This window comes from Neolamprologus multifasciatus, chromosome 13 (genome assembly GCF_963576455.1).
Source record: "Neolamprologus multifasciatus chromosome 13, fNeoMul1.2, whole genome shotgun sequence".
Classification (NCBI taxonomy): domain Eukaryota; kingdom Metazoa; phylum Chordata; class Actinopteri; order Cichliformes; family Cichlidae; genus Neolamprologus; species Neolamprologus multifasciatus.
In genome coordinates this window covers 25,703,389-25,726,497 of record NC_140451.1, presented here as the reverse complement: position 1 = coordinate 25,726,497, position 23,109 = coordinate 25,703,389, and the positions used below count along the sequence as shown (strand labels likewise).

At 37.7% G+C, this 23,109-nt stretch overlaps 1 protein-coding gene across 8 annotated transcripts in view; it reads left to right on the top strand.

Moving 5' to 3' along the window:
- kcnh1a (potassium voltage-gated channel, subfamily H (eag-related), member 1a) overlaps positions 1 to 23,109 on the top strand; it is a 59,225-nt gene that overhangs the window by 19,200 nt on the left and 16,916 nt on the right. For 6 of the 8 annotated variants that reach the window (XM_085181694.1, XM_085181695.1, XM_085181696.1 and 3 more), the window contains 5 exons: positions 3,302 to 3,328; positions 6,764 to 6,921; positions 9,147 to 9,415; positions 19,206 to 19,405; positions 21,485 to 21,737. In XM_085181694.1, the coding sequence (XP_085037820.1) occupies positions 3,302 to 3,328; positions 6,764 to 6,921; positions 9,147 to 9,415; positions 19,206 to 19,405; positions 21,485 to 21,737 (907 nt within the window). The remainder of the gene's footprint in view (positions 1 to 3,301; positions 3,329 to 6,763; positions 6,922 to 9,146; positions 9,416 to 19,205; positions 19,406 to 21,484; positions 21,738 to 23,109) is intronic. The other 2 variants (XM_085181691.1, XM_085181692.1) reach the window with 1 other exon arrangement.

The window sequence follows — 23,109 nt, the reverse complement described above, 5'->3', positions numbered from 1 at the left end:
ACTACTCTGTATCAGAACCTGTTCACTGGTTGTTATTTTGGGTAGGAACATTAAAAAACAAGTTTTAATGAACGGCTTAATAATATGCTTGTTTGTGAATAAATGTTCCACTATAGTGATGAGTGTTTGCTGGAGAGCCATCACAGGATCTCGAGATAATTGGCACATTTTAATTTGAGGAAGGAGCGTTAACACTGTTGAACTCGGCCACTCGCCAGTGCTCCAGTGTGTCACTGATGCCCTAAAGCCATTAACACCCAATGACAGTTGACTAATCATGGGAAATTGTGCCATTCTACCAGACAAGCACTTTGAGTTAGTCCATTTTTAATGGATAAATTTCAGTTTCATAATGTGACGAAGGAAGGTTTGCTAAAAAAAAACCTTACTTTGGTTGGTTCTCTGAAGAAAAAGAGGTTTGGTCTATTATGTGAAACAATTTCTCATCTGCATTTAGAATAAAGAGAAAAAATAACTTGAAGGAAGGTTTACATGTAAAATATTTTACATGTTTAGCTCTCTGTGATTAAAGATGTCCGAGGAGAAATCGCAGCTTCAGAATCTGGCGTAAATGTATCTGGAGATCTTTTTTTCCCCCCCTCAAACAAATGTGTTGATTAGGCACTTTAAAGTCCTGCATTTGCCAGTATTCATTATATTAGTGTATCATTTTGTGTCTCGATGTGTGTATATGCGCCCCATCTCTTGGTGTGTACGTGTGTAAAACACTGTAATAGCAGTTTACGGCGCAGTTTCTCACTGCGCACTGTTGGGTGTCCCACACAGTATAAAATATGCAGTAGTAAAGCTGATTGGTGGACAGAGAGCATTTAGTTGTGCTTGCAGATCAGGCATTTCAGCCTTTCTAGTATTTCATCGATTCAGCATTCTAAATGCTGACGAGTTCAGTTGACCGGAGCAGTCAGGGGTCGGTCAGAAAGGAAAAGCAGCAACCTTTTTGTAGCTTGAATGCTGATGTTATTTGATCATGTGATGCTCATTAAAGAAAAACTAAACCAACCATGGATTGTCTGAATAGATTTTGTCATTGACAAAATCTTTGGAAAGTATATGAAAGAGCTACAGAGTTCTTCTTAGTTGATTTTTAAAAAAGACAGTTGATTATATAAATTGCTACCAGTTTAAGTAAATGCATCATTAATTGTAGCTTTAAATTGTGAATATTGGCTGGTTTGACAGTAGATTGAAATGTCATTGGGATCAAATATGGATTGTGTTCAATCTTTCACTGAGCATTGAGTTCAAACAGTAGCTGGAGTGTTTGATTGTTTAGGTTTTCTTTGTATTATTGTAGCGTCTCTACTGTCCAATGTAAAATGCCTTAATGTGACTGCTGTTGTAATTTGGCACTATATACATAAAATTGAATTGAATTGAATGTGTGTTGTATCTAAAATAAATTGGAGACTCATTTAGGCTGATTATACTCTCCTGAATACAAATGCAGCAGATAGCTCTGGAACTCAGAAGCGACTGTTTTTGGTGCATCAGTCAGAACTTGTGGTCACAGGAAATTGGAGAGCAAGCAGATTTTTGCAAGAGGCCTCTGATGATCAAATTTGCATAACGGAGACCCAAGAGGACCCGACATACTCAGGGAAGTGGAAGCATTGGGGTTATTTTGTAACCGATGCACAGCACTACTAGGGATCAGAACTCCCTAGGCTACCAATTCAGCAACTGAACAAACACTGAAGTAATGGTTTTATGGATCCCTTAAAATTCACATGAAATAATCAGTTATTTTATAGTGTGCATTTCATGCAGGTTAATGCAATTTAAAATTCTTTACTGATTACTGAACATAAAGGAAATGATAAAATCATAAATAATACTAAAAACATGTAAAAGCTAATTTTATAGATAGAAATAAATGTATGAGCCAGGCTACACAGTTGTGCTTTTAGTTTGGTTACATTTTGTCAGTCCTCAGAAACTTGAACAGTCGTCTTTCATGCAAAAACTGAAAAACTTGCATGCATACATGTGTGTTTCGATTTCACCGTATGGCATCCAGCAGTATCCAGTTGTCTAAGAAACAGAATCATTGCACAGTATAGTCAGTGCAGTATACTGTAAACTGAGCATGCTCGGTATGCACTTGAAAAGACGTCACTTGCTATTCCATTGACGTAGCTGGAATATTATATGATATGTAGCTTTGACAACTAAACACTGCTTGTCAGGTGTTGCTGGGCTTATTCTGTAACATATGTTACTTTTATTTTTCACTCTTTCCATTTTAAAGTGATTATTTGCCTATTATGCTGCCATGGATACACTGTCGCCTTCTGAAATAATTATCCATTTAGGTGATTGTCATCCATTTATAAGCTGTTTATCAAAACAATATGTCAGATATTCAAAGGTCAGTGGTTTTCTCAGTTGGATATAATTATAATTTTTTTATATAGATTTTAAAGCTAGTGAAAAAAAAGAGCTATTTACTTGAACTTTCTTTTTAGATACTATTTTACGGACTTGACATTTACCATCTAATTCATAAAAACATCTGCAGCAGCGAAGATAATTATTTGATGCAGCCTTACACGAAACAGTGCAGCCTAACATTTACGTATGCATCTGCTGTGAATAAGAAATGTGATACGGCAATGGAGGTAATGGATGCATTGGCTGTAAACCGACATCAAAGCCATGACCGCAAACTCAAGATCATCTTCCATTGTGTCTCTGCGACAACTCAGTGACTCCAATTTGTTCCAAATTGCTTTGAGGCAATCCATGGCAAGGGTAAATGAGAGTGAGCAAACAATTGCCTGTGTTATTAAACTGGTATGGAAACATCTTGCTGCTGCAGCAGACCTTAACAGCTGACATGAATAACTTTGATGGCTGTTTTCCCCCAACAGGTTTCCGAATAGAAAAGAGAAGATCATTAACGGGGAGCCGCTGTCAAAGTTATTCTTGGCAATTTGAAACACTGACCGATTCGGTTTTTCACTCAGGAATAACCCAAAACTACAATAAATGGACCACCTCATGTTGCAAGTGGTTTGAAATAATAAAGCTTTGAGTGCGTGCTTTGCACTGTAAACACTTTCAAAACACAGATAAGAATGTTCTTTTGTGTTTCCTTTTGTTTGATTATTGAATGTTGATTTTTTTTTTAAACTGTGTTTATTCATCGCTTACCAATGATCAAGTATGTTTTCTCTTACTTGTGCTTCGTTTTTGTTTTCTTCTTTTTATCCCTCCATTCTGTTTGCATGGCCCCCCCATCCTCTTCTGCCTGTGTTCATGCATGGAACGTGATGGGAAGAATTGGAACCACCGAGCTGTCACTCAAGTAGGCTTCAGTTTGATTAGAATATCATAGAATGTGTTTTTATTTTACTTGTAGACACACATTCACACATCGATCAGGCCTTAACAATTATAATAGGTGCACAATGTTCTCAATGAGGATATGGCAGTATAAATGCATGAACTGTCAAGATAAGATATTCTTGTTTTTTTTTCTCTCTCTGCAAAGCTTTTTAATGCCAGGATTGTCTTATGCAATATTTAAAAATGAGGTTCATTAAAATTGCACAAGAGCAGATTGAGTCCTCACATCAGCAATCATTTATGACAAACTGACAACAGTTAGATTTTCAACAAGAGTCCTCCTGGGATTAAAAATGTATTTTAAGACAGTGTGATTCTAATATAGAGTGGTATACATTATTTAAGAACCACCTCTTGCTGTTAGCTATCTCTGACGGCTTTCATTACTTAACTGGCTACCTTAGAGTTGAGTTTAAGGGCAAAGTTCTGAAATAGATCCAGTCTGTAGGTTAAGGTGGTCATTAACCTGCACACTGTTAGGAAGTTAAATAAAAGGCTTTTTACTGAAACTTGCAGAATTATATTACAACAAAGGTTGCTGCAGGAAAATTCAGGAAACGGCAAAAGAGCAAAAGGACAAATACCAAATCTCTTAACAACTCCGGGTCAAGGAAGGCAATGCAGCCAAAAACTTGAGGGAGAGCAAAATATATAACCGGGTTCAGAGGCTAATGAGGCACAGGTGAGCTATGCCAAACTATAACAAGGGTGAGAAATGAACACAGGCAGGAAGTAAGCCACATGAGAAATAACCTTCATAATAAAACATGAAGCAGCTAAAAAAAAAGATATAAAACACACAGACACAAGAGACAGACAGAGACACAAAAGACCGACAGAGAAAGAACCCCCCCCCCCCCCCCCAAAAAAAACTGAGGCCTATGACAGCCAGAAACTAGAATTTTTACCACGTATTTTAGTATTGAACTTTTTAGTGTTGCTAGAGCTGCCAAATTAATGTCATATGAAATTAATTATGTACCTGACATATGCAAGACCAAATTAAATGGTTATATGAGATAACAACATGCCTTTTTTTAAATGATAAGCTTCAATTTAAAAACAAAAACGGCTGTTATCTATTGGATAAAATGACATTCAACCATTGTTTTACACGTCTGAGATTTTTTAGAATTTATTTATTATTAGTTTTATTAAGAGTAAACTTTATCTATAAAAAGCTTCTTTTAAAGAAATTATTAGTGAAAAATATATCTTATGTTACAGTTAAACTGTAGTGTTCTTGGCTCATCCCAGCAAACAAATTTTACTTTCAAATATCATTAGGATTTTTTTCTTCAGTCCTGAACCGTTTGCCTTTATTTTGCATGATTTGGGACAAAGCAATCTCACGGCAATGTCCATTTAGTTTTACATAAAAATGTAAATACCACAGAATCCTAGTTGTGAGAGTAGATTGTATTAAAAAAAGTTGCGTGGTTGTCAGGTGTGTAGGAAATTGAAGTATTTCAAATTCAGTTTTCAATTTTCAGACATTAAACTAAATCTAATTGTGCGAATTTCTAGTTTGTCTACATGATATCTTAAACTAAGCTGCACAACAAGAACCAAGTATACTCTAATCACTCTAATTTACTCAGTGCTATCTCCACTTGCACCAAACTGCAGTAGCATCAGCAACATGAGCATCCAATCACATTGTCCTTCAGCCCCCAGTAGGTTGGTATACATTTTATGAGGCAGTGTAAATCCATCATAAAATGTAATTACTCTGGGTAAAACCACAAATCAAATCTAACTGAAACAAACAAGATATTCTGTGATCACGGATGAGCTCTAATGCTGGCATGTGTGTTTTGGAATAACTGTGGCTCTACTGCCATATTTAGTGCACAGACACGATGATTTAATCTAAGTGCATCTCCACAAAAAGGCAAATAAGCACATCTACCAGCTTGTCCTTTGATTAAATCTCTCTCATATCTCTTCACTGGCAAAGTTTTCTTCCAACTTGTGCTTGTAGAGTTTGCAGCAGAACTCAGAAGCACGATTGGACTGATAATTAAATCATGGCAGAGCTCAGAGCTGTAAAGTGATTTCAGAGAACCTGAGGTGTCTGGCAGGCAGCTAGATCAGATCAAGTGACAGCGAGCACTGCAGTTGTACTGGCATTGCAGACCACAGCACATTAGCAAAATCAATATCTTTGACTGAACGTACACACACACACACACACACACACACACACTTGCATTATGACACCAGCACTGAACTGCAAAGGAGACTGATGCGATTGCAGTTGTCTGTCTGAATCACTGTGTTGGTGCTTCAGCATACAGTTAAGCTGAATAGACATTTAGCTGCCGGATATGTAAGTGAAGAAAGTTGCAAAATTTAATCTCATTTTACATGAATGTTGTCAAAATCAGCTGAGCAGATGCTTGGAGACTTTTGTCATTCCTCGTCTTATTTGTGTATTTTGTGTTTGCTGTTACGTTATGGTTCATAAACGCTCATATTTATTCTTTAAAATGCATCTCAGGTTTTGTTTTTCACTCTGTGCATTTTGATATATCATTACATCATTACACACTAGAACACTGAATCTTATTTCATTTTCGGATTTTGGATTTCCACTGCTACTTTTGCATGTTTGAAAGGATACAGATTAAAATATGTTTGTTAATTAGGATTTATTACCTTATACCACTGATTAACAAACAGTGGGTGGTGCATGCTGTTTGTGGGGAATATAGCCACTACTAGTGTGAAGTAGATGACCAAATAAAAATGTGTACATTTGGTGAACTTTTGTAAAGAAATTTTTAAAGAATTTGCTAATGCTATTGCTCTAACTATTATTCTGCTGAAATGTTACTTTTTAAATAGCTTTTATAGCAAGCAGGGCTTTGCAGATTGTTTTTTTTTTTTAACAATTCAAGAGTTTAAATACAATTGGCTAAAACTTATGAATACATTATAATGTAGTTGTATAAATTATATCTCCAAAGTAGCAACAAATATTTAAATTAGATTAACACTTAAAGACAAATTACTTGGTAATTACCTGGGTTTTTTTTGTAACCACTACACTCTGTGGTACATTACCACCTCCACCTAACACATGTGAAATGTTGTGAGATGAGAGTAACCAAACAGGAACCTGCTCATCAAACCATTGGTTACTTTTTACTCTACAAGGTATCCATGGATTCCAACAAGAACACAGTGTAATATTATGTGTTTTAAATGTTTTTATAAACAGCGTTTCTAAAAGAAAAGCTTTGTATTAGTGCAGAACAATTATTGTAGATAAAGTCAAGTACTGGATATTATTCACAAGAGCTTGACGTAAAATTATATCAATTTGAAAGATCTTTAAATATAGTTTCTGATGCTTGCCTTTGTTGTGTGTACTTTTCTCCCGTTTTAGGGCATCAGCAGTCTATTCAGCTCACTTAAGGTGGTTCGGCTTCTCCGGCTGGGTCGGGTAGCTCGTAAACTGGATCACTACATTGAGTACGGAGCAGCGGTCCTGGTGCTGCTGGTGTGTGTTTTTGGACTGGCTGCTCACTGGCTGGCCTGTATTTGGTATGTTCAAGTCACTTTATTAATAATAATACAGTTTTGTCTCATACAGTAAAACCAGAATTCTAGTTTAATTGCTAAAATCATCTTAACAGGTAATCATGTGACATTTGAGGTATTACTGTACTTTACGGTAGGTTTGAATTACATAGTATGTTTTGATTTTCTGCCACATTTGCAATAACAGCCCAGCTAATTAATAGAAACAAGGTCACTGATTAAGATAATGAGGTCATTAATTATCAGTTACTTTTTGTCAACATCCTTGTTCTCACACATTTTAAACTGCATGTTCTTCCACACTTTAAAGTCAAGAAAGCGTTATTGTAGTTTCAAGGGAATTCGTTTTTTTCCCCCTTCCCATTAATATGCAAATTTATGGAGCAAAGGCCTCCAAAGTCTAATCAGATCTTCTGCTCTACAGGGGGCAAGTGTGGCAGAAGCATTAACTCTCCATTGTGTGTCGTGCTTGATTTATTATGTTTATAAGAATGTCTACACATGCAGAGTGACTGACAGAGCCCATCACGACAAGTTAATGTCCTGCATGCATAAAAACAGAGAATATGTTTGGCAGTTTATGATGAACATTTCTCCTTTGTAGATATTTTCTCATTTTTATAAGTGGTCTCGTGAAAAGCCCTCGTACCTACATTTAATTACACATATTAACATAGAAGATAGAAGATTTCAAACGGAGGCTGTAACCAGTGTCATAAAGATTGTTTTTGGATCCAGACAGTGTAATCAAACTTGATAGGCTGAAGCAGACAATAATACCGGTAAAAATAGCTCCTGTATCGTTTCCCTCCAAATGGTTTCTGTGGTTGCCATGGTCATATGCCGAACCGTGTCGCCGACTTGAGAAAAGTTAAACCATCATCAAGTGAGATGACAGGAGCAACAGCCGTAGCCTCCCTCTCTCATTGTTGCGAGGGGAGGTGGTTGCAGCATGACATGAACACCAAGGCTGTAAATAAGAAAGTCATAATCAGACCATGCAATAAAAACTATTGTGTTTTGCTTCCTCGGGGCTATATAAAAATATATTCAGATGATACAGTCAGACGAGGGGAAATGCATTCTGTAATTTTCCATAGAGAAACCCACAACAGGAAGAAGGAATGAAAACAGCGTTTGTTGCATTACTAGGGTTATTTTTTCATCTCCAGGGCTTTCTGCAAGAAACTAGGTATCTTCGAGCTTTTATATGTAAATAGTGAACTCAGGCAGATGTATTTTAAGCTGTGTGCCTTTTTCACTCAATCTGAAACTTTTTTAGGTCAGTTCCCTGAAATTAAAGTGAATTGGTGGATATTTTTTTTTTTTGTCTTAAAACCAAAAAAACAGTCCCCCAATCACTGCCACTTTCCCTAACTAGATGAATAACTGTACATTCACTGGTCATTTTGTTAGATACACTGCTCATTAATGTAAATATCAAATCAGTCATGTGGCATGATTGTTGGTGCCAGACAGGCTGGTTTGAGTATTTCAGAAAGTGCTGATCTGCTTGAATTCATCGTGCTATGCATCAGCAGCTCAGTTTGGAGAATGTGCAATGGGATATTTTATTTTCACTTACTTCTTCCTCACCATTTAAACATTGTTTCATAAAGCAGGACAGCAAACTGAAAACAAGTCAGTTTAAATATGTATGTACATTTCATCTCTATAGAAACTTCTGCAGTTGATGACTCGTGGTTTGAGTCTTGAGTCTACACTGTTTGTGTGCAATGCATAATCATTAGCAGTCAATAGAAGTTTCATTCTATAACTCAGAAGGACCTGTTGACATAGTATTTTTCATGTAGGCTCAGTAGAGCCGGCAATTTTTTTTTATATGGAAAGTCAATGTTTTTATAGATTTTTGGAGCTAGAAAGCACACAGTGACATGGGGTAAGCTAAAAAATCATTATGGGTACCATTAAAAAGTTATAAACAGTGGGAGATTTTTTGAAATTCAAGCTGCTGTCTTAGAGATTTTGCTTTGGAAAGTGTGCCAAAAGGAAAAAAAATAGACTCAATGTGTGAAGGCTTCTGTGTGTAGGGGTATATTGATAGAAGACGTCTATCTGTTCCATGTGATGGGCATCAGGAAGCATTTCTAGAAGCTTGTTTTTAGGCCTTGTTTAAGACTCAAATTCTACTGGTAAGTAGATGTAATTATGAACTGAATATTAAGAATGAAACGGAATGTAAAATGATTGATTTTTGCACTTTGCAGGTACAGCATTGGTTATTATGAGATTATTGATGAGGAAACCAACATCATTCGGAAGGACAGCTGGCTCTACATCCTGGCTGAGACAGTGGGCACACCATACTACTACAACGACAGCTCAGGGATCTGGGATGGAGGGCCTAATAATGACTCTGTCTACATCACTTCTTTATATTTCACCATGACTAGCCTGACAAGCATAGGCTTTGGTAACATCGCCCCAACGACAGACGGAGAGAAAATCTTTGCTGTGGCCATGATGATGATTGGATGTGAGTAGAGGTGTTTTATCTTCCCTGGAATCTAGCACATACAAGATAAATAATAAGTCCAGCTATGCTCTTTAAAGCCACAATCCTCTGAGGTGGCGAATAAGTGAATTATAAATAGAGTTATTGAAATTCAGAAAATAACACACGATTAGCTGAGCAGACTTTCTACCTCTCTTGATACCTTGAACGTGTTGCTAAGGTTGATTATAGTTCACTGCCTGAACTACTGGCAGAATTCTTATTTAATTTACTGTATCATGATCCTGTATTGTATTTGAATGGTGCTTTTGCTGCCTAATATGCAGTGTATATACTAGAGATGGCACGATACCACTTTTTTATGTCCGATACCGATACCGATATCATAAATTTGGATATCTGCCGATACCGATACGAATCCGATATAGTGTGTTTTTTAATCAATAAAACGTTTTTTTAATATCTTGCTGCATTTTGTATAAGTTTATACTCAAGTTTAAATAAATAATAACACTAAAGCTATTCTGTTAAACCTGTATGTAAAAAATACACTGCGCCCAAAATATTTCATAGTTCAGCAATACTGATCAATCTAATAAACTTAAAGCTGCTCCATCCTCCCTATTCTGGTATGAGTACTATACTAATAGGGTTGCAAACTCCCAGCAAAAAAAAAGAAAAAGGGAACCACCCTCCACCTCATGATGCTTAATCGATGTAATCAAAATTAATTTGATGCAGGGGGGAAAATGCACAAAAATAAATTATTTTTCAAGAATAATTAAATAGATTCAACATCTTTCTTCAACAGAATTGCAGACTGCACGGATGGTATCTTCCCAAAGGAAAAAGTAGTATAGCTTACTATATTAGACTTAACAGTTACTATATACAGTAATGGACTTCTATATATTTTACATCAGATTAAAACTTTGGGTGTAAGAGTCAGATAATTATTTATTAAAAGCTAGACATTTTAAATGAGAATAAGAAAGAAAAGTATGTCTTTGTGCCCCCTTTTGCCTGTTCATGCCCTATCGGCCCCCCCTGGCTACACTTTGCTAGATCCGCCCCTGCACAGTTACCAGCGGTCAGCTGCTAGAAAAGGATCCTGGTGTAGAAAGTAATATTAAATAAATTCTAACAACAGCATATCAAGCTTAAACGTGCTGCTGTTGTTCAGCCGCTGGTTTCCTCTTTCTGGTGAGAAGTGGGCCAAAAACAAACAAGAGAGACGGACTCGCGACAGAAAAGCCGATCAGCTGATCATTAAGCAGTTTCACGATTGAAGTAGCAGCAGGAGAGGGAGAGAGAGGCAGTCGCTCAATATCTCGGTTGTTAAGCTTAAGGTGGGAACGCTTTACAAACATTCAGAGATGAACTTACACACTTGCTTTACTTCTCTCTGGGATCACTTGCTCGGAGATGAAATGCTGGTTTGCTACGGTTATGAGCCAAGTTACGCTGTGTAGCAAGTTTTGTGAGGTGCTTTTTTGATATTTAATGGATCGGATTACATTTTTTATTTCTCACCGATATCCGATCCAGTAATTTGGGTCAGTATCGGACCGATACCGATACGTAATATCGGATCGGTCCATCTCTAGTATATACAGCTTTGACAAAATGTCACACTATAAAACACTGGTTACATGGGTAATTCCAGTTCTCTAAAAACCATATTGCTAAAGGTTTTCACTCCCTTATCCAAATCATTGAATTTGCTCCAATCACTTCCATGGTCACAGGTGTATAAAATCAAACACCTAGCCACACAGACTGCCTCTACAAACATTTGTGAAAGAATAGGATGATATTCAGATTTGTGTGCATGCAAAGGCAGATGAGCAAATACTTTTGGCAGTATAGTTATAGTATGTGGGTTTTTAAGGTCTAAACATTAGCAATTTGGCCAGCACCATTTTAGTTATTTGGAGCTACAAGTTACAATATATTGGATAAGATGTAAATTTTAATGCTATAAAGCTGGGCATTTAAAAAGTGGCAAGTGGCCATTAGAGGAACTGCAGTTATTGGCACTTCCAAACTCGCTTCATTGTTAGTGTGCATATATCAGTCTCCACCTTATTCATAAAGACATTTATCAGTAATGGTGAATTTGTAGTGGTCCATTCATATCCATTCATTTTAAATATGTGGAAACATACAGATGATACAGCCAAACCAAATTGCTCTTCTCTGGAATTATTCCAGTCGATGTGGACTATTTCACTTTACTTGAGCAAGCTTCTTCTTTAGCCCTGATGAATTTCATTGCCACTTCTGATATGGCCAAGCTGTAATTTGCATAGGTCTTTTTCCAACTACCTGTACAGTTACTTTTTTAAAAAGAGAATTCTGTTGCTTTTTCCATGTGCACAGGAATCTCATTCTCAGTCATAGATGGAGTCAGGTCTCAGTCACACAGAGATAGCAACCAGCTGGTGAGCTGCTAGCAACTTCCAGTCACTTGGCAAAAATATCTATTACCTGACCAATTGTGAGTGGTTTCTGGTTGTTGCCAAGTGAAATTAGTAGAAAAGATTGTGTTGCACAAAAACCTACTTGGGGCTGTTTTGGTTAATATCAGATTGCCACAGTAGCCCATAGTTTGCACACAAGACATTAACTTCCACTTAGCTGCATATAATACAACATTCACCATCAAAGTAAATTTTTAATTAAGTTGCATTTTAGTTTTGCAACAAACACATTTGAAAAGGAGTAACTTTTACTTTATAAGCAACAGACTATATTTTTGTTTTGCGTTGCACTTTTCATAGTTTAACTACTTCTTGGCAAGTAGTTTACAAGTGTTTGCAGACAAGTTGGCATATTCCATGCAAACAGCTGACAATGTGCTCAGTCATAAGGAATATTATTGTAATGCAGCACTGTAAATCACTTTGTGTCCAATTTCAGCCTCGATCAATCACTTGCCAACCAGCTGAGACAGATAGTTGAGAGACAGTCCAGCCAATTGGTCTCCAGGCCTGTGTGACTGAGGTCCAAGAAAAACTGGAAACCATATTACAAACATGATTTCCTTCATTTAAATGATAGATTGGTTTCTCCAGCTCTGACAATATTTATCCACTTTGATATGGATCAATTTTTCATAATTTGCATACCAGGAAGCAGTTTTTTGTTGAGTTTGTATTGCTCATTTGCCAATTATTGAGTGTCTTAGGAAGAATAGTTTTTGGGCCACAGTGCGTCTTATAACGAATGTGGGAAGTTGCACTAACAAGGTCTGGTCACCATGCCAAAATCACCTCACATTTCTGCTCTGTTCCCGGGTACTTGATCTCAGTCCTTCAGAGCTCTAATTGGCCCAGTTGTCAGTGAATTATGTGAATTGCTGAAAAGAATCAGAGATGTGGACAGGTTGAAATGGGCTTCTGCATGAGCGCTGTAACAGTCTTACACAACAGCTTCTTGTAGAAGTAAATCTGAGCAAAACATATTGATACAGTGATTTTTTTAATATATGAGACAATGTAAGGCATATAAACTGAATCCTTTTTTCTTTCATTCCTATCCACACTTCTGTTAGCTTCAAGTGAAACGGTTTTAATGAACTGGCCTACATATATTTCAAGGTCTTGCCTGAGTGAGGCTTGTTACCTCAGTGTGCTATTCAGATGTTCTGAATTATTAAGAATTTCTGGAGCGTATTTAAATGCCTTAGGGGGAAAAAAACAAAATACATATCTATCGATATATATATCTATCTATAGATATATATATATATTTGTTTTCCCCATCCTCTCTGTCTGACCCTACTTTTCATTACAGAAAACACCTTTACTAATCTCACAGAGCTTACAACCAGATTTGGGTTGCCCCACTCTCATTTCTTCCATTTCCTTCAAACCAGAGACTTTGTCACATACATACCCTCATTTTCTTAATCATCCACCAGGGTCACTGCTGATTGACTCCTTGCTCACTCAGGAATCTGCTCAGAGACACTCTGTTTCTGTGATATCCAGCCTCATTGTTTCTCCTGATAGTGCTCGGATGGCTCATCCTAAGCGGACCAGGGAGGAGGAAATAGGGGTACTGATACCAGATAGTCAGTGAACCCTAATTTTTCATCCTCCATATGGTCATGGTTTATTTCAATGTGAGTATTCTTTTTAAAGTACACTACACAAATGCTTGGCTTGCAAAAATTTATCCAACCGCCAGCGACAGTTGATGTCAACAGTCTTCAACCAACCATACTCGCATGTTTTGGTCCTGTCCAAGCCTCTCTAATTTTTGGAGCCAAATATCTGACACTCTTGCTACAGTGCTGAATGTAGAACTTAGCCTTGACCCCCCCTCAGCTCAATTTGGTATCCCCCCACTTAAACTGACTAATATCCATCTATAAAGTGTAGCGTACTTTCCTTTACAGCCCTATTACCCAGGTGTCTCAATCGACTCATAACAGCTGTCTCAGGGAAGTTTTGACTCACATCAGACTTGAAAAAATTAGATACTCTCTTGCAGGTTCTTGCAAGACATTTAATAAGATCTGGCAACCCTTCTTAGAATATTTAGACAAAACAATTATCTATTCAGAAAGTGATTAGATGCCCCCCAGGTTGCTTACTTTCTTATTTTATGCAGGGTTATTTTTGTTGTCTTGTTAGGAAGGGAGGGGGTACAGCATAATTTAGGCTCTGTAGATATCATTACAAGTTCTGCTAGTTGTTTAGGTTGTTATTGATGTCAATGGATTTCTAGTATTGCAAATATCCCACTGCCTGTTAATCCAAGGACACCAATATGTTCTTTGTTCTGTATGTAAATAAAGAAAATAAAATAATCTTGCCTCTGCATTTTAACAAAACATATAATATGCTAAATGAGGCAGGTTTTCACAGCATGCCCTTCTTTCCACGTCTCAATATTTATAAGCTATCTCGTGTTTGTGTGGCTCATAAAACACTGTATGCCACAGTGCGGGGCCATTATGTGTGACTGCACGCAGAGAGCAACACCTCGGAGCAATAACTGACACTGCCAGATCAATTTAGCGCAGTGCTCCCTCCGATCCCTCTGCAATCACTCCTCACCTCCGCTGTACTTTTTTCAGCCGCAATCTCAACCCTGAGACTTGGAGGAAGATTCAGCTCCCCCTTACTCTTTGGTTGCGCAGGTTTTATTAATACACTCTCTTGGGAACTGGCAAAACACATCTGCACTTGTCTGTGTCTAAATTTTTCATTGTGAGCTACATATAATCTTAAAGCACAAATATCTAAAATCAGACAGCCTCGGGAGGATTCAGTAGTAGATGCAATCTAGTGTCATCCATGGCTGTTCTCTATGAAATATAGATGCCCTGATACTGTTCTATTTTTACCAGCAGCACTGGATCGGTGCTGGCAGAAGAAGATCACAGTGTGACGAGGGATTGCGGGATGGCATGGGGAAAAGGAAGGGGGAGGCAGTGGGGGCACTATACATATGTCCTGTTTCTATAGCAACTGTTGGCCGAGGGCTTGAGTTTCTGACAACTGTCTTTTAACTACCTTCAAACAAGCCAGCTGTTGGACGGCGAGTGTCGTGTGATGAAGTTGCGTTCGTCAGCAAGTAAAGAGCTGTTGGGAGCTAGATGAGGCTCCGCTCTGCAGGGATCGATTGAGTTTCCTTTGATACAGCATTCTCTGCTTATCAGAGACATCAGAATTGCCATCTGTGTTCAGGCTCCAGGAAGCAGCCACGCGAAACTTTTACAACTTCAAAAGAAATAGGTTCTAAAATCATCATTTTACAAGGAGACGATTGTCATACTGTCTGTATATATACCTCGATGTGCTTCTTGCTTTTCCTATCTTCCTACATAGATTGTGCTCTCTGGTGTGGACTTCGCTTCCCCCTAAATCATTGCCTTATATCAGGGTTGTCAAACATGTGACCTGTGGACCAAAACCTGCCCACCAAAGAGACAAATTTGGTCAACTAGTCAATTGCAAATACACTCCGGATGGGTCGCCCGTCCATCGTGGGGAAAATACAGTGAGACAAAAAAAAATCACTGCCCTGAAGCCAATTTAAAATTACAGATTAATCTAGCATGTATGTCTTTGCAAAAAAACAAAACAAAACATGCAGGAACAAGGAGAATATGAGCATATAGAAAGGCACCAGCTGGCCAGTAGCTTTACTAACACGAGATAACAAAATTAAGGGAATGTAAAGGTATTCCATAGAGTTTTGCTGGTCTGGCCCACTTGATATGACACCTCTGCTTAGATATTTGGCTGTCTGCCTGTAAATGTGCCAACCTATCATAGCCCCTGGCATTGCCCCTCAATACTTGGATATTAAGCTTTCTTTCTGTCTTTTTGAGACTCATTTTTTGTTAATTTGTCTATCTCTAAGTCCTGGCTCCTGAATTTTTTTTTAACATACTCATAAAATCTTTCCATTATGTGGCTTCACTTCACGCTGGCAATCAACCAAAACAGTCACATGAAGGTGGTTATCAACCAACCAACTGGGTTAACCCAGGGTTCATCAATTGAGTTTTGCTCGCATAAAAGGGTTGGCCTTGGTAACATATGAACAATTGCAAACATGGCACCAGAGCAGTTCGTTTAACAATAACACACAAATATGAAGAGATTAAACGCATAATACAGAGACACAACTGCTACAGAGCATCAGTGCAAGTGTGTGTGAGAAGAAAACAATGTAGTATAGTATTAGAAGCGCTACTTGAATGTGCGTACACTTTAACTGCTTTGGTCAGTAAAGACCAGTTTAGCTAATTTAAGAATAAGAACTGTCTAAGAGATTTTACACCCTGCTCGTTGAGCTGTAGTCCTGGTAAGGGTTAAGTGTCTGAAAGCAAGTGAAGAAATAATTTCTAATTCAAATGTAAGTTTTGAATTTGTACAAATTTAATACATACAAATAGATACCCCATTTTAGGGTCATATATAACAATACAATTGATGTGAAATTGTTTGGAGCAAAAAGGAAAAAGAAAAGCAAGGAATAAAATTCACTCCACACAGAGAGGTCTCCATCCCTGGAAGGAATACAATTTTTACAGATAGTTGATTAATCAGTAAATGAAGATTTCATACCGGGCATTTGCCCGGTGGGCCGATGGTGATTTTTCATTTTTATGGGCCAATGGTTTTTTTTTGTTTGTTTGTTTAAAACAATGAAAGGTGGTGCATTGGCCAGATGCTGGCAGATGTGTAAAAATAACTCAGTTGTTTGGTGCTGGCTATGGCGGAACTTCCACAGAGGCCAGCAGGTGGATGAGGGAAAGGGGAGGCAGGAGGAGGAGAGACCCGAGGCGGCCGCCAGTCCGAGTGTCAGGTGAACTGAACTTCAGGTAAGAAGTTATGACCTGCAGTCTATCTGGGTCAGATATAAACCAAGTTTAGGTGGAGTTTATTTTCGTTGTGCTGACTTTTTACAGTCGGTTACAATCCCTGGTACTGCGTACTAGCTAGCATGACGGAGTTTATATTACTGCTGGGTGGGTGCTATGATGTTACTGATAGTAAACTTTATTTTGTTCATAAGGTTAGTTAGTAGAGTTGCCAACGGTCCCGTAAAAATGGAATCGTCCCGCATTCAGAGAAAACATTACGCGTTTCGTATTGAGTTGAATAGGAACACAGTTTGTCCCGGTCCCAGAACACCTGACTTCAGCTAGAATGAAAAAGACACAAAGCGGGAGTTATTCTGTCTTTACGCTGCCAGCTGCCTCTTCTTCTCTCATTCTCTCCCCCTCCCTCTGCTGTTGCTACTTCAATCATGAAACTGATCAATGATCAGCTGATCGGCTTTTCTCTCTTGCTTGTTTATTGCCCACTTTGCGTCAGAAAGAGGAAACCAGCGGATGTCGCGCTAAACAACAGCAGCACATTAAAGCTTGATCAGCTGTTATTAGAATTTATTTAATATTCATTTCTAGTATCAGCTAATGTTGGAGCCACAGCTGTAAAAGCTGCTGGTCATGATATCGGTTTGGATGTCTGGTGAGAGGGAAACATGACATGAAACCAGGAGATGTCCTTACTGAATCATCAGAGCTGTGATGGAGAAACTTTTAATTAATAATTATCTGAATCTTACAACCCAAGTTTTTAACTGATGTAAAATGCATAGAAATCATACATATACCAACAAGACAGTGTACATCACTGTGACAACAGCGTTTGTTTTCATTCAAAAGCTTTATGGCTTTTCCTATAATACCTGGTGGGCCAGGCTCTCTAGTCAAAATGCCCAGGCTGATTTTTTTTTGTCCTAGTTCAGCCCTGGGCACGACACGCAGTGAATTAATCTAAGATCACATTAACATGTGTATCTCTGTATTAACAAACATGCCATATTGGCCCAGTTTCTTGTTCTTATCACTGTTGTGAGGAGACCATAAATAGCATTTGCTCTAGCATTTGCTCATTTGTTCTAAAGCTAGGTTTCATGTCATGTCCTTTTAAACAAGATTTTGGGAAGAATTATTTATGCAAGATGGAGACAAAGAGATTAGGAAACTGATTTTTTTTTTTACTGATGTTTATGTCTTTAAAAAGCAACACCTATCCAAGGTGTACCTCGCTTCTCTTACTTTGATAAGTTTGATAAGCAGCTAATAAGGTATCAACTATAATGAACGACTGAGTGACAGTAATAAAAAGGTGAAGTTGTGGTTATCCTGAGCCTGAAGGAGTTTTGAATGCTTTTTAATTAGTATTATTCCCTGTGCAGTTTTTCACCCCTTTGATTGTACGCTGTGAAATAAACAAACGTACACAAACAATTGCACAGGTTACTGTCATCATCTGAGGATAATTGAAATGTGTGGCTGGCATGTTTCCTCTCCATCCCTTCTAGCAGGGCTAATTAGGGCTCCACTGCCAGGAGAACAGTGCACACACTGAGCAGACATCTGATGGCTTTGATCCACATATACACGCCAGCTGTTGCACCAGTTCAACCACCCAACCACCTTGGAGATGCTCTGCACTTCTCTTTCTGTTGCTTTTCATTTAATTCATCTATTACGAATTATGAAAACCATTATTTAGTGGGATGTAGCTGCATGGGGATGGATGGTTACACACAGTCACAATGAAGCTCTAATTATAGTTTTCCTTTCGGCAAGACTTTTGTTGATTATATTTGGAGGCAGTCATAGGTAGTAATAGTTAATTTCCCATGTGACAAATTCAAGCATAAACCACATAAAACAATATTAAGTCTTAAGGCACATTTGTTCAAAACTGAAATGTAAAAATAATTATAATCCTAAATTAAGCTTTTGGAAATTTTTATGTAGTTGACAATGAATTTGTTGATTTGCTGGTTGTCTTCTTAAACCCCAATTACTACTTTTTTGTCCTTGTAAACCAGGTTTTGGATGCTTTTAAGTCTTTAAAAAACAAGTTTTAGAGACTTTTTATTTTATGTAAATTATGCTTTGGGATTTTGTTTTATAATATTTTGACACCAACTACCATTTTTGTGTCCTTTTAAACAAGGAGAATTTTTTTTTAATTATTTGTATAAAAATGTATTTTGTTGCAGGTATATTTTTTGCTTTTTTTAAACCAAATCTTAGATTTTTTTTTAAAAGTATATTTTTCCAGATCTATGAGGCTTTACTTATTTTTATATCCTTAATTTTTACAAATTGAGTTTTTTTTAATCCAAAAACATTTTTTTTTTTTTTACATCATTTTCAATGGCAAATAACAGCCCTCATCATCTTCAAAGCTAAAAAAAAATCTGTTATTTTAGATTTTCTCTTAACGTCTTCCTTTGTATTTTCTCTATATTCCCCCAGCCCTTCTTTATGCCACCATTTTTGGTAACGTGACAACGATTTTTCAGCAGATGTACGCCAACACAAATCGTTATCACGAGATGCTCAACAGTGTCCGGGACTTCCTGAAGCTCTACCAAGTTCCCAAGGGCTTAAGTGAAAGAGTAATGGACTACATCGCCTCCACCTGGTCCATGTCACGGGGCATAGACACTGAAAAGGTATGTCAACATGCGCTCGCTGGCTATTTTTTGTTTCTAATTAACAGATGACGTTTATTTGTTCTTGGTTAAAATGCAGAAATTTTAAATAATCTGCAAATAGCATATAAATGTTAAAAGCATAGGAACACAGGGTAAATTATATACTGTAAATAACCAGTTTTTTGTCTGTGTGTTTATATATATATATTACTTAGGCAAAATTTATGAGCTTGCTAAAAAGAGACACTGCTGTGGTGCTCATTCAGCCATCCTCCTGAATTAAAAGGATGCTAAAACGATCTGAGTGTGTTCAAATTAAGCATTAAAATCTGGAAGCGGAGACACTGAAATAGTGCCACTCTGGTTAATCATGAGCCAAAAAGCATTCATATCACTGCATCCCATTTAAATCCACTTATTATATCATTTCACCTCCAATTAGGCTCATAACTAAAAAAAAAAAAAAAAAAAAAAGGCTCATAACTACAATGACACAGGGATTTCATTACAGGGAACACCACCTCAGTGATTCAACTGTAGTGATTCTTTTGCTCACTTATTTTGTTGTTCCTATGTTGAGGCTGAACTGCATGTATGGATCATCTATTTGTCTAGCTGAAGGCAACACTAAAGCGTCTAAAAATGGCACATAATCCCTTTCTGCTTGACATTCATCTTCAAAGAGATGTGTTTTAAAGGCAGAACCCTGCAACGGCCAGGCATCCTGTTGATTAGCTGTACTTGGAATGACATGCTGCCACTCAGTGACACTCAGCAGAGAGGTGGCTGGACTCTGCTGGTAGCAGCTTCCATGTTCCCCACATGTGAAACCTGACATATTTAGTGCCGTTCGACAGATAAGTTGACCTCTAGTGCAGAAATTAGCTGGACACATATATTGTCTGTTTAACCACTGACCACTGTAATGAAGAGAAATTCTAGATGGGTACATCTGTTTCTGATTTTAGTGTGTGCAATCTGTCTACATGAAAAACATTTTGCTCATTAATGGATATTGAACAATTGCAGAAAAGTTTAAAAATTCACATTTTAGTGGATTCAAAACATATATGTATAGTATAATACATACTCTGCTTTTTGCTGGAAGAAAATCGACAAAAATACCAGCCCACCTACACATTACATCTGCAAGAGCTGCTCAGCCATGGAAACCTGTGCCCTGAGGCTCCTGCTGCACAGTTTTGAGCAGTTCAGTTTTATTTATATTGCACCAAATCCTAACAGTCATCTCAAGGTGCTTTATACTGTAAGGTAAAGACCCTAGAATAATACAGAGAATATACAAATAATCACACGAGCCCCCGCGAGAAAGCACTTGGCAACAGTGGGAAGGTAAAAACTCCCTTTTAACAGGAAGAAACTTCCAGTAGAACCAGGCTGCTGACATAACTGATGAATTATAACTGATGATTAAATGGTGTGAAAATGCATAGAGTGGGAAAAGTTGAATCTTAAAAGTAGAAAGGGTATCTGTTTTGTGAATCCAAACTGGGAGCTGGTTCCACAAAAGACTGGCCCTGAAAGCTGAAGGCTCCGCCTCCCATTCTACATTTAAACACTGTATGAGCCATAAGTCAACCAACAGTCTGATGCTGAAGTGATAGAGTACTATGAGGTTTTTAAGATAAGATGTCGTCTGATTATTCAAGACCTCGTATGTGAAGGGAAGGGTTTTAAAATTCTGGATTTAGACGGGTAGCGAATGAAGAGAAGTCACAGTTCTTTTATCTAGTTTGATAAAAGTTTGACTACCACAACTTTGTAAAAAAGGAGGATAATAGGTGCTTTTCTGTCCACATCTGTTAACAAGGTAAAGCAACATGGGAAATTATCCTTTATATAATTTTAGTTATGCAGTCGCCGCCTACTCTGTCAGGACCAAATGAATCACTGCCTCATATATAAGCCCACATATAACAACCTTAATCACTTACTGATGATTAATGATTTCAAATACCCTTTATGCATCAAGCCAGATAAACACCTGTATGTACGTCACACTAGTGAAATGAGGCAAGCTGTGACGGTGGTCTGTGTAGTGTGCATTATAAGGTATTTTCTTTTATTTGTTTCCAGGTGCTACAGATTTGTCCGAAGGACATGAGAGCCGATATATGTGTTCACCTCAATCGCAAAGTTTTTAAAGAGCATCCGGCTTTCCGACTGGCCAGTGATGGGTGTCTCCGAGCACTGGCCATGGAGTTTCAGACTATCCACTGCGCCCCTGGCGACCTGATCTATCACGCTGGTGAAAGTGTGGACAGCCTCTGTTTTGTGGTGTCAGGGTCACTGGAGGTCATTCAGGATGATGAGGTTGTTGCCATTTTAGGTGAGTAAAGCTCCTTTGTTTTACTTTAAAGAGAACTATGTGTAATTCCTAATTTTTACATTAGATTTGAATTGATCTTATTTTATTTTTTAAAATAAAATAAATGTCAGGTACTTATTTTTCATTACATTTCTAAATTAACCAGATAACAGGAAATTGACCTGATTTTTAACCTTCTCTCTAATGTCCCTCATAGCTGTTTTGGGCTTTTTTTCACTGCTCATACCGAGGTTGCTGCCTCGTGGCTAGCTCTGCACTCTAGCTAGCTTCAGATTTATCTACTTTCCCTTTATTAGCTTCATCAAACTAGGCATGTTTAGCTGGGCAAAGGTGATTCAAGTGTATCATTAGATTTGTTGATACAAAGCAATCATCGTGATTCACCCATGGTTTACTTTGTCAAATGTTTTGTCTTTCTTCTCTCACTAATGCCTACAGCCACAAGCTAATGACATGTTCGAGTATGGCTGTGAGTGCCTGAGTGATTATTTGTCTTCACCATTGTGCACGTGTTGCGCATGCATGAAACAGACTGGCTCATAATTGGAAAAATGTGACTGACCAGCCGGTCACCGCTCCAGGCCGAGCATGCTGAAATTTCATTCTCTGATGAACTGATCAGTGCATTTCTACAAAAATAAAAATGTAGAAATTAGTGAAAAGTAATCTACCTCTAAAGAAACCTCATTCTATAATAATGATAAATTTGCATCATGCTGAAAATATACAACATGTATAGTATCAATTTTCAGGCCATTTGAAGGAATATACTACATGCTTGATGAGGAAATTTGCATTTCCTCCATTGGAGAAGCATTATACCTCGTCATTTCCCCAGCTGTCGAAGGACATGCTGCTGATCTTCTCGGTTGTTTCACAATATAAAGTTTTAGAATTACTTAACCTGTGTGACTCAGATGCATTGACAATAGTGTCTCTAATCTGAATTTATTGTCTTGGAGGCACTTCAACACCAAAACACTGGTTGATAGCATAAAGGCTTTTAAGTCTAAGTGGCCTCTAGCTCTCTCTGAACATCATAGCAAGAAAATAATTTTGTTCGAGGACTTACTTAAATCCTCCCTTTTCTTTTTTGCCTAGCAGCACTTTACAAACTGTCCCTGTCTGCAGTGTCAGCTGAGCTGTTTGGGGATCATTTTCTGCTGAGTGATGGATTCAGGATTTGGACAAGAATTTGTTTGTCAGTCCTCTCAGCAACAGTAAAGTCTGGTATTTTCAGTTTTATTTGAATCACATTAAGCCAACTCACCTACTTTGGGCGCATATTGTAATAATCTCTAGTACATCAAATTTACTGCATTTTATTGGCTGTCCCCTTAAATATTGTCAGAGATCAATGAAAGATTTTAGC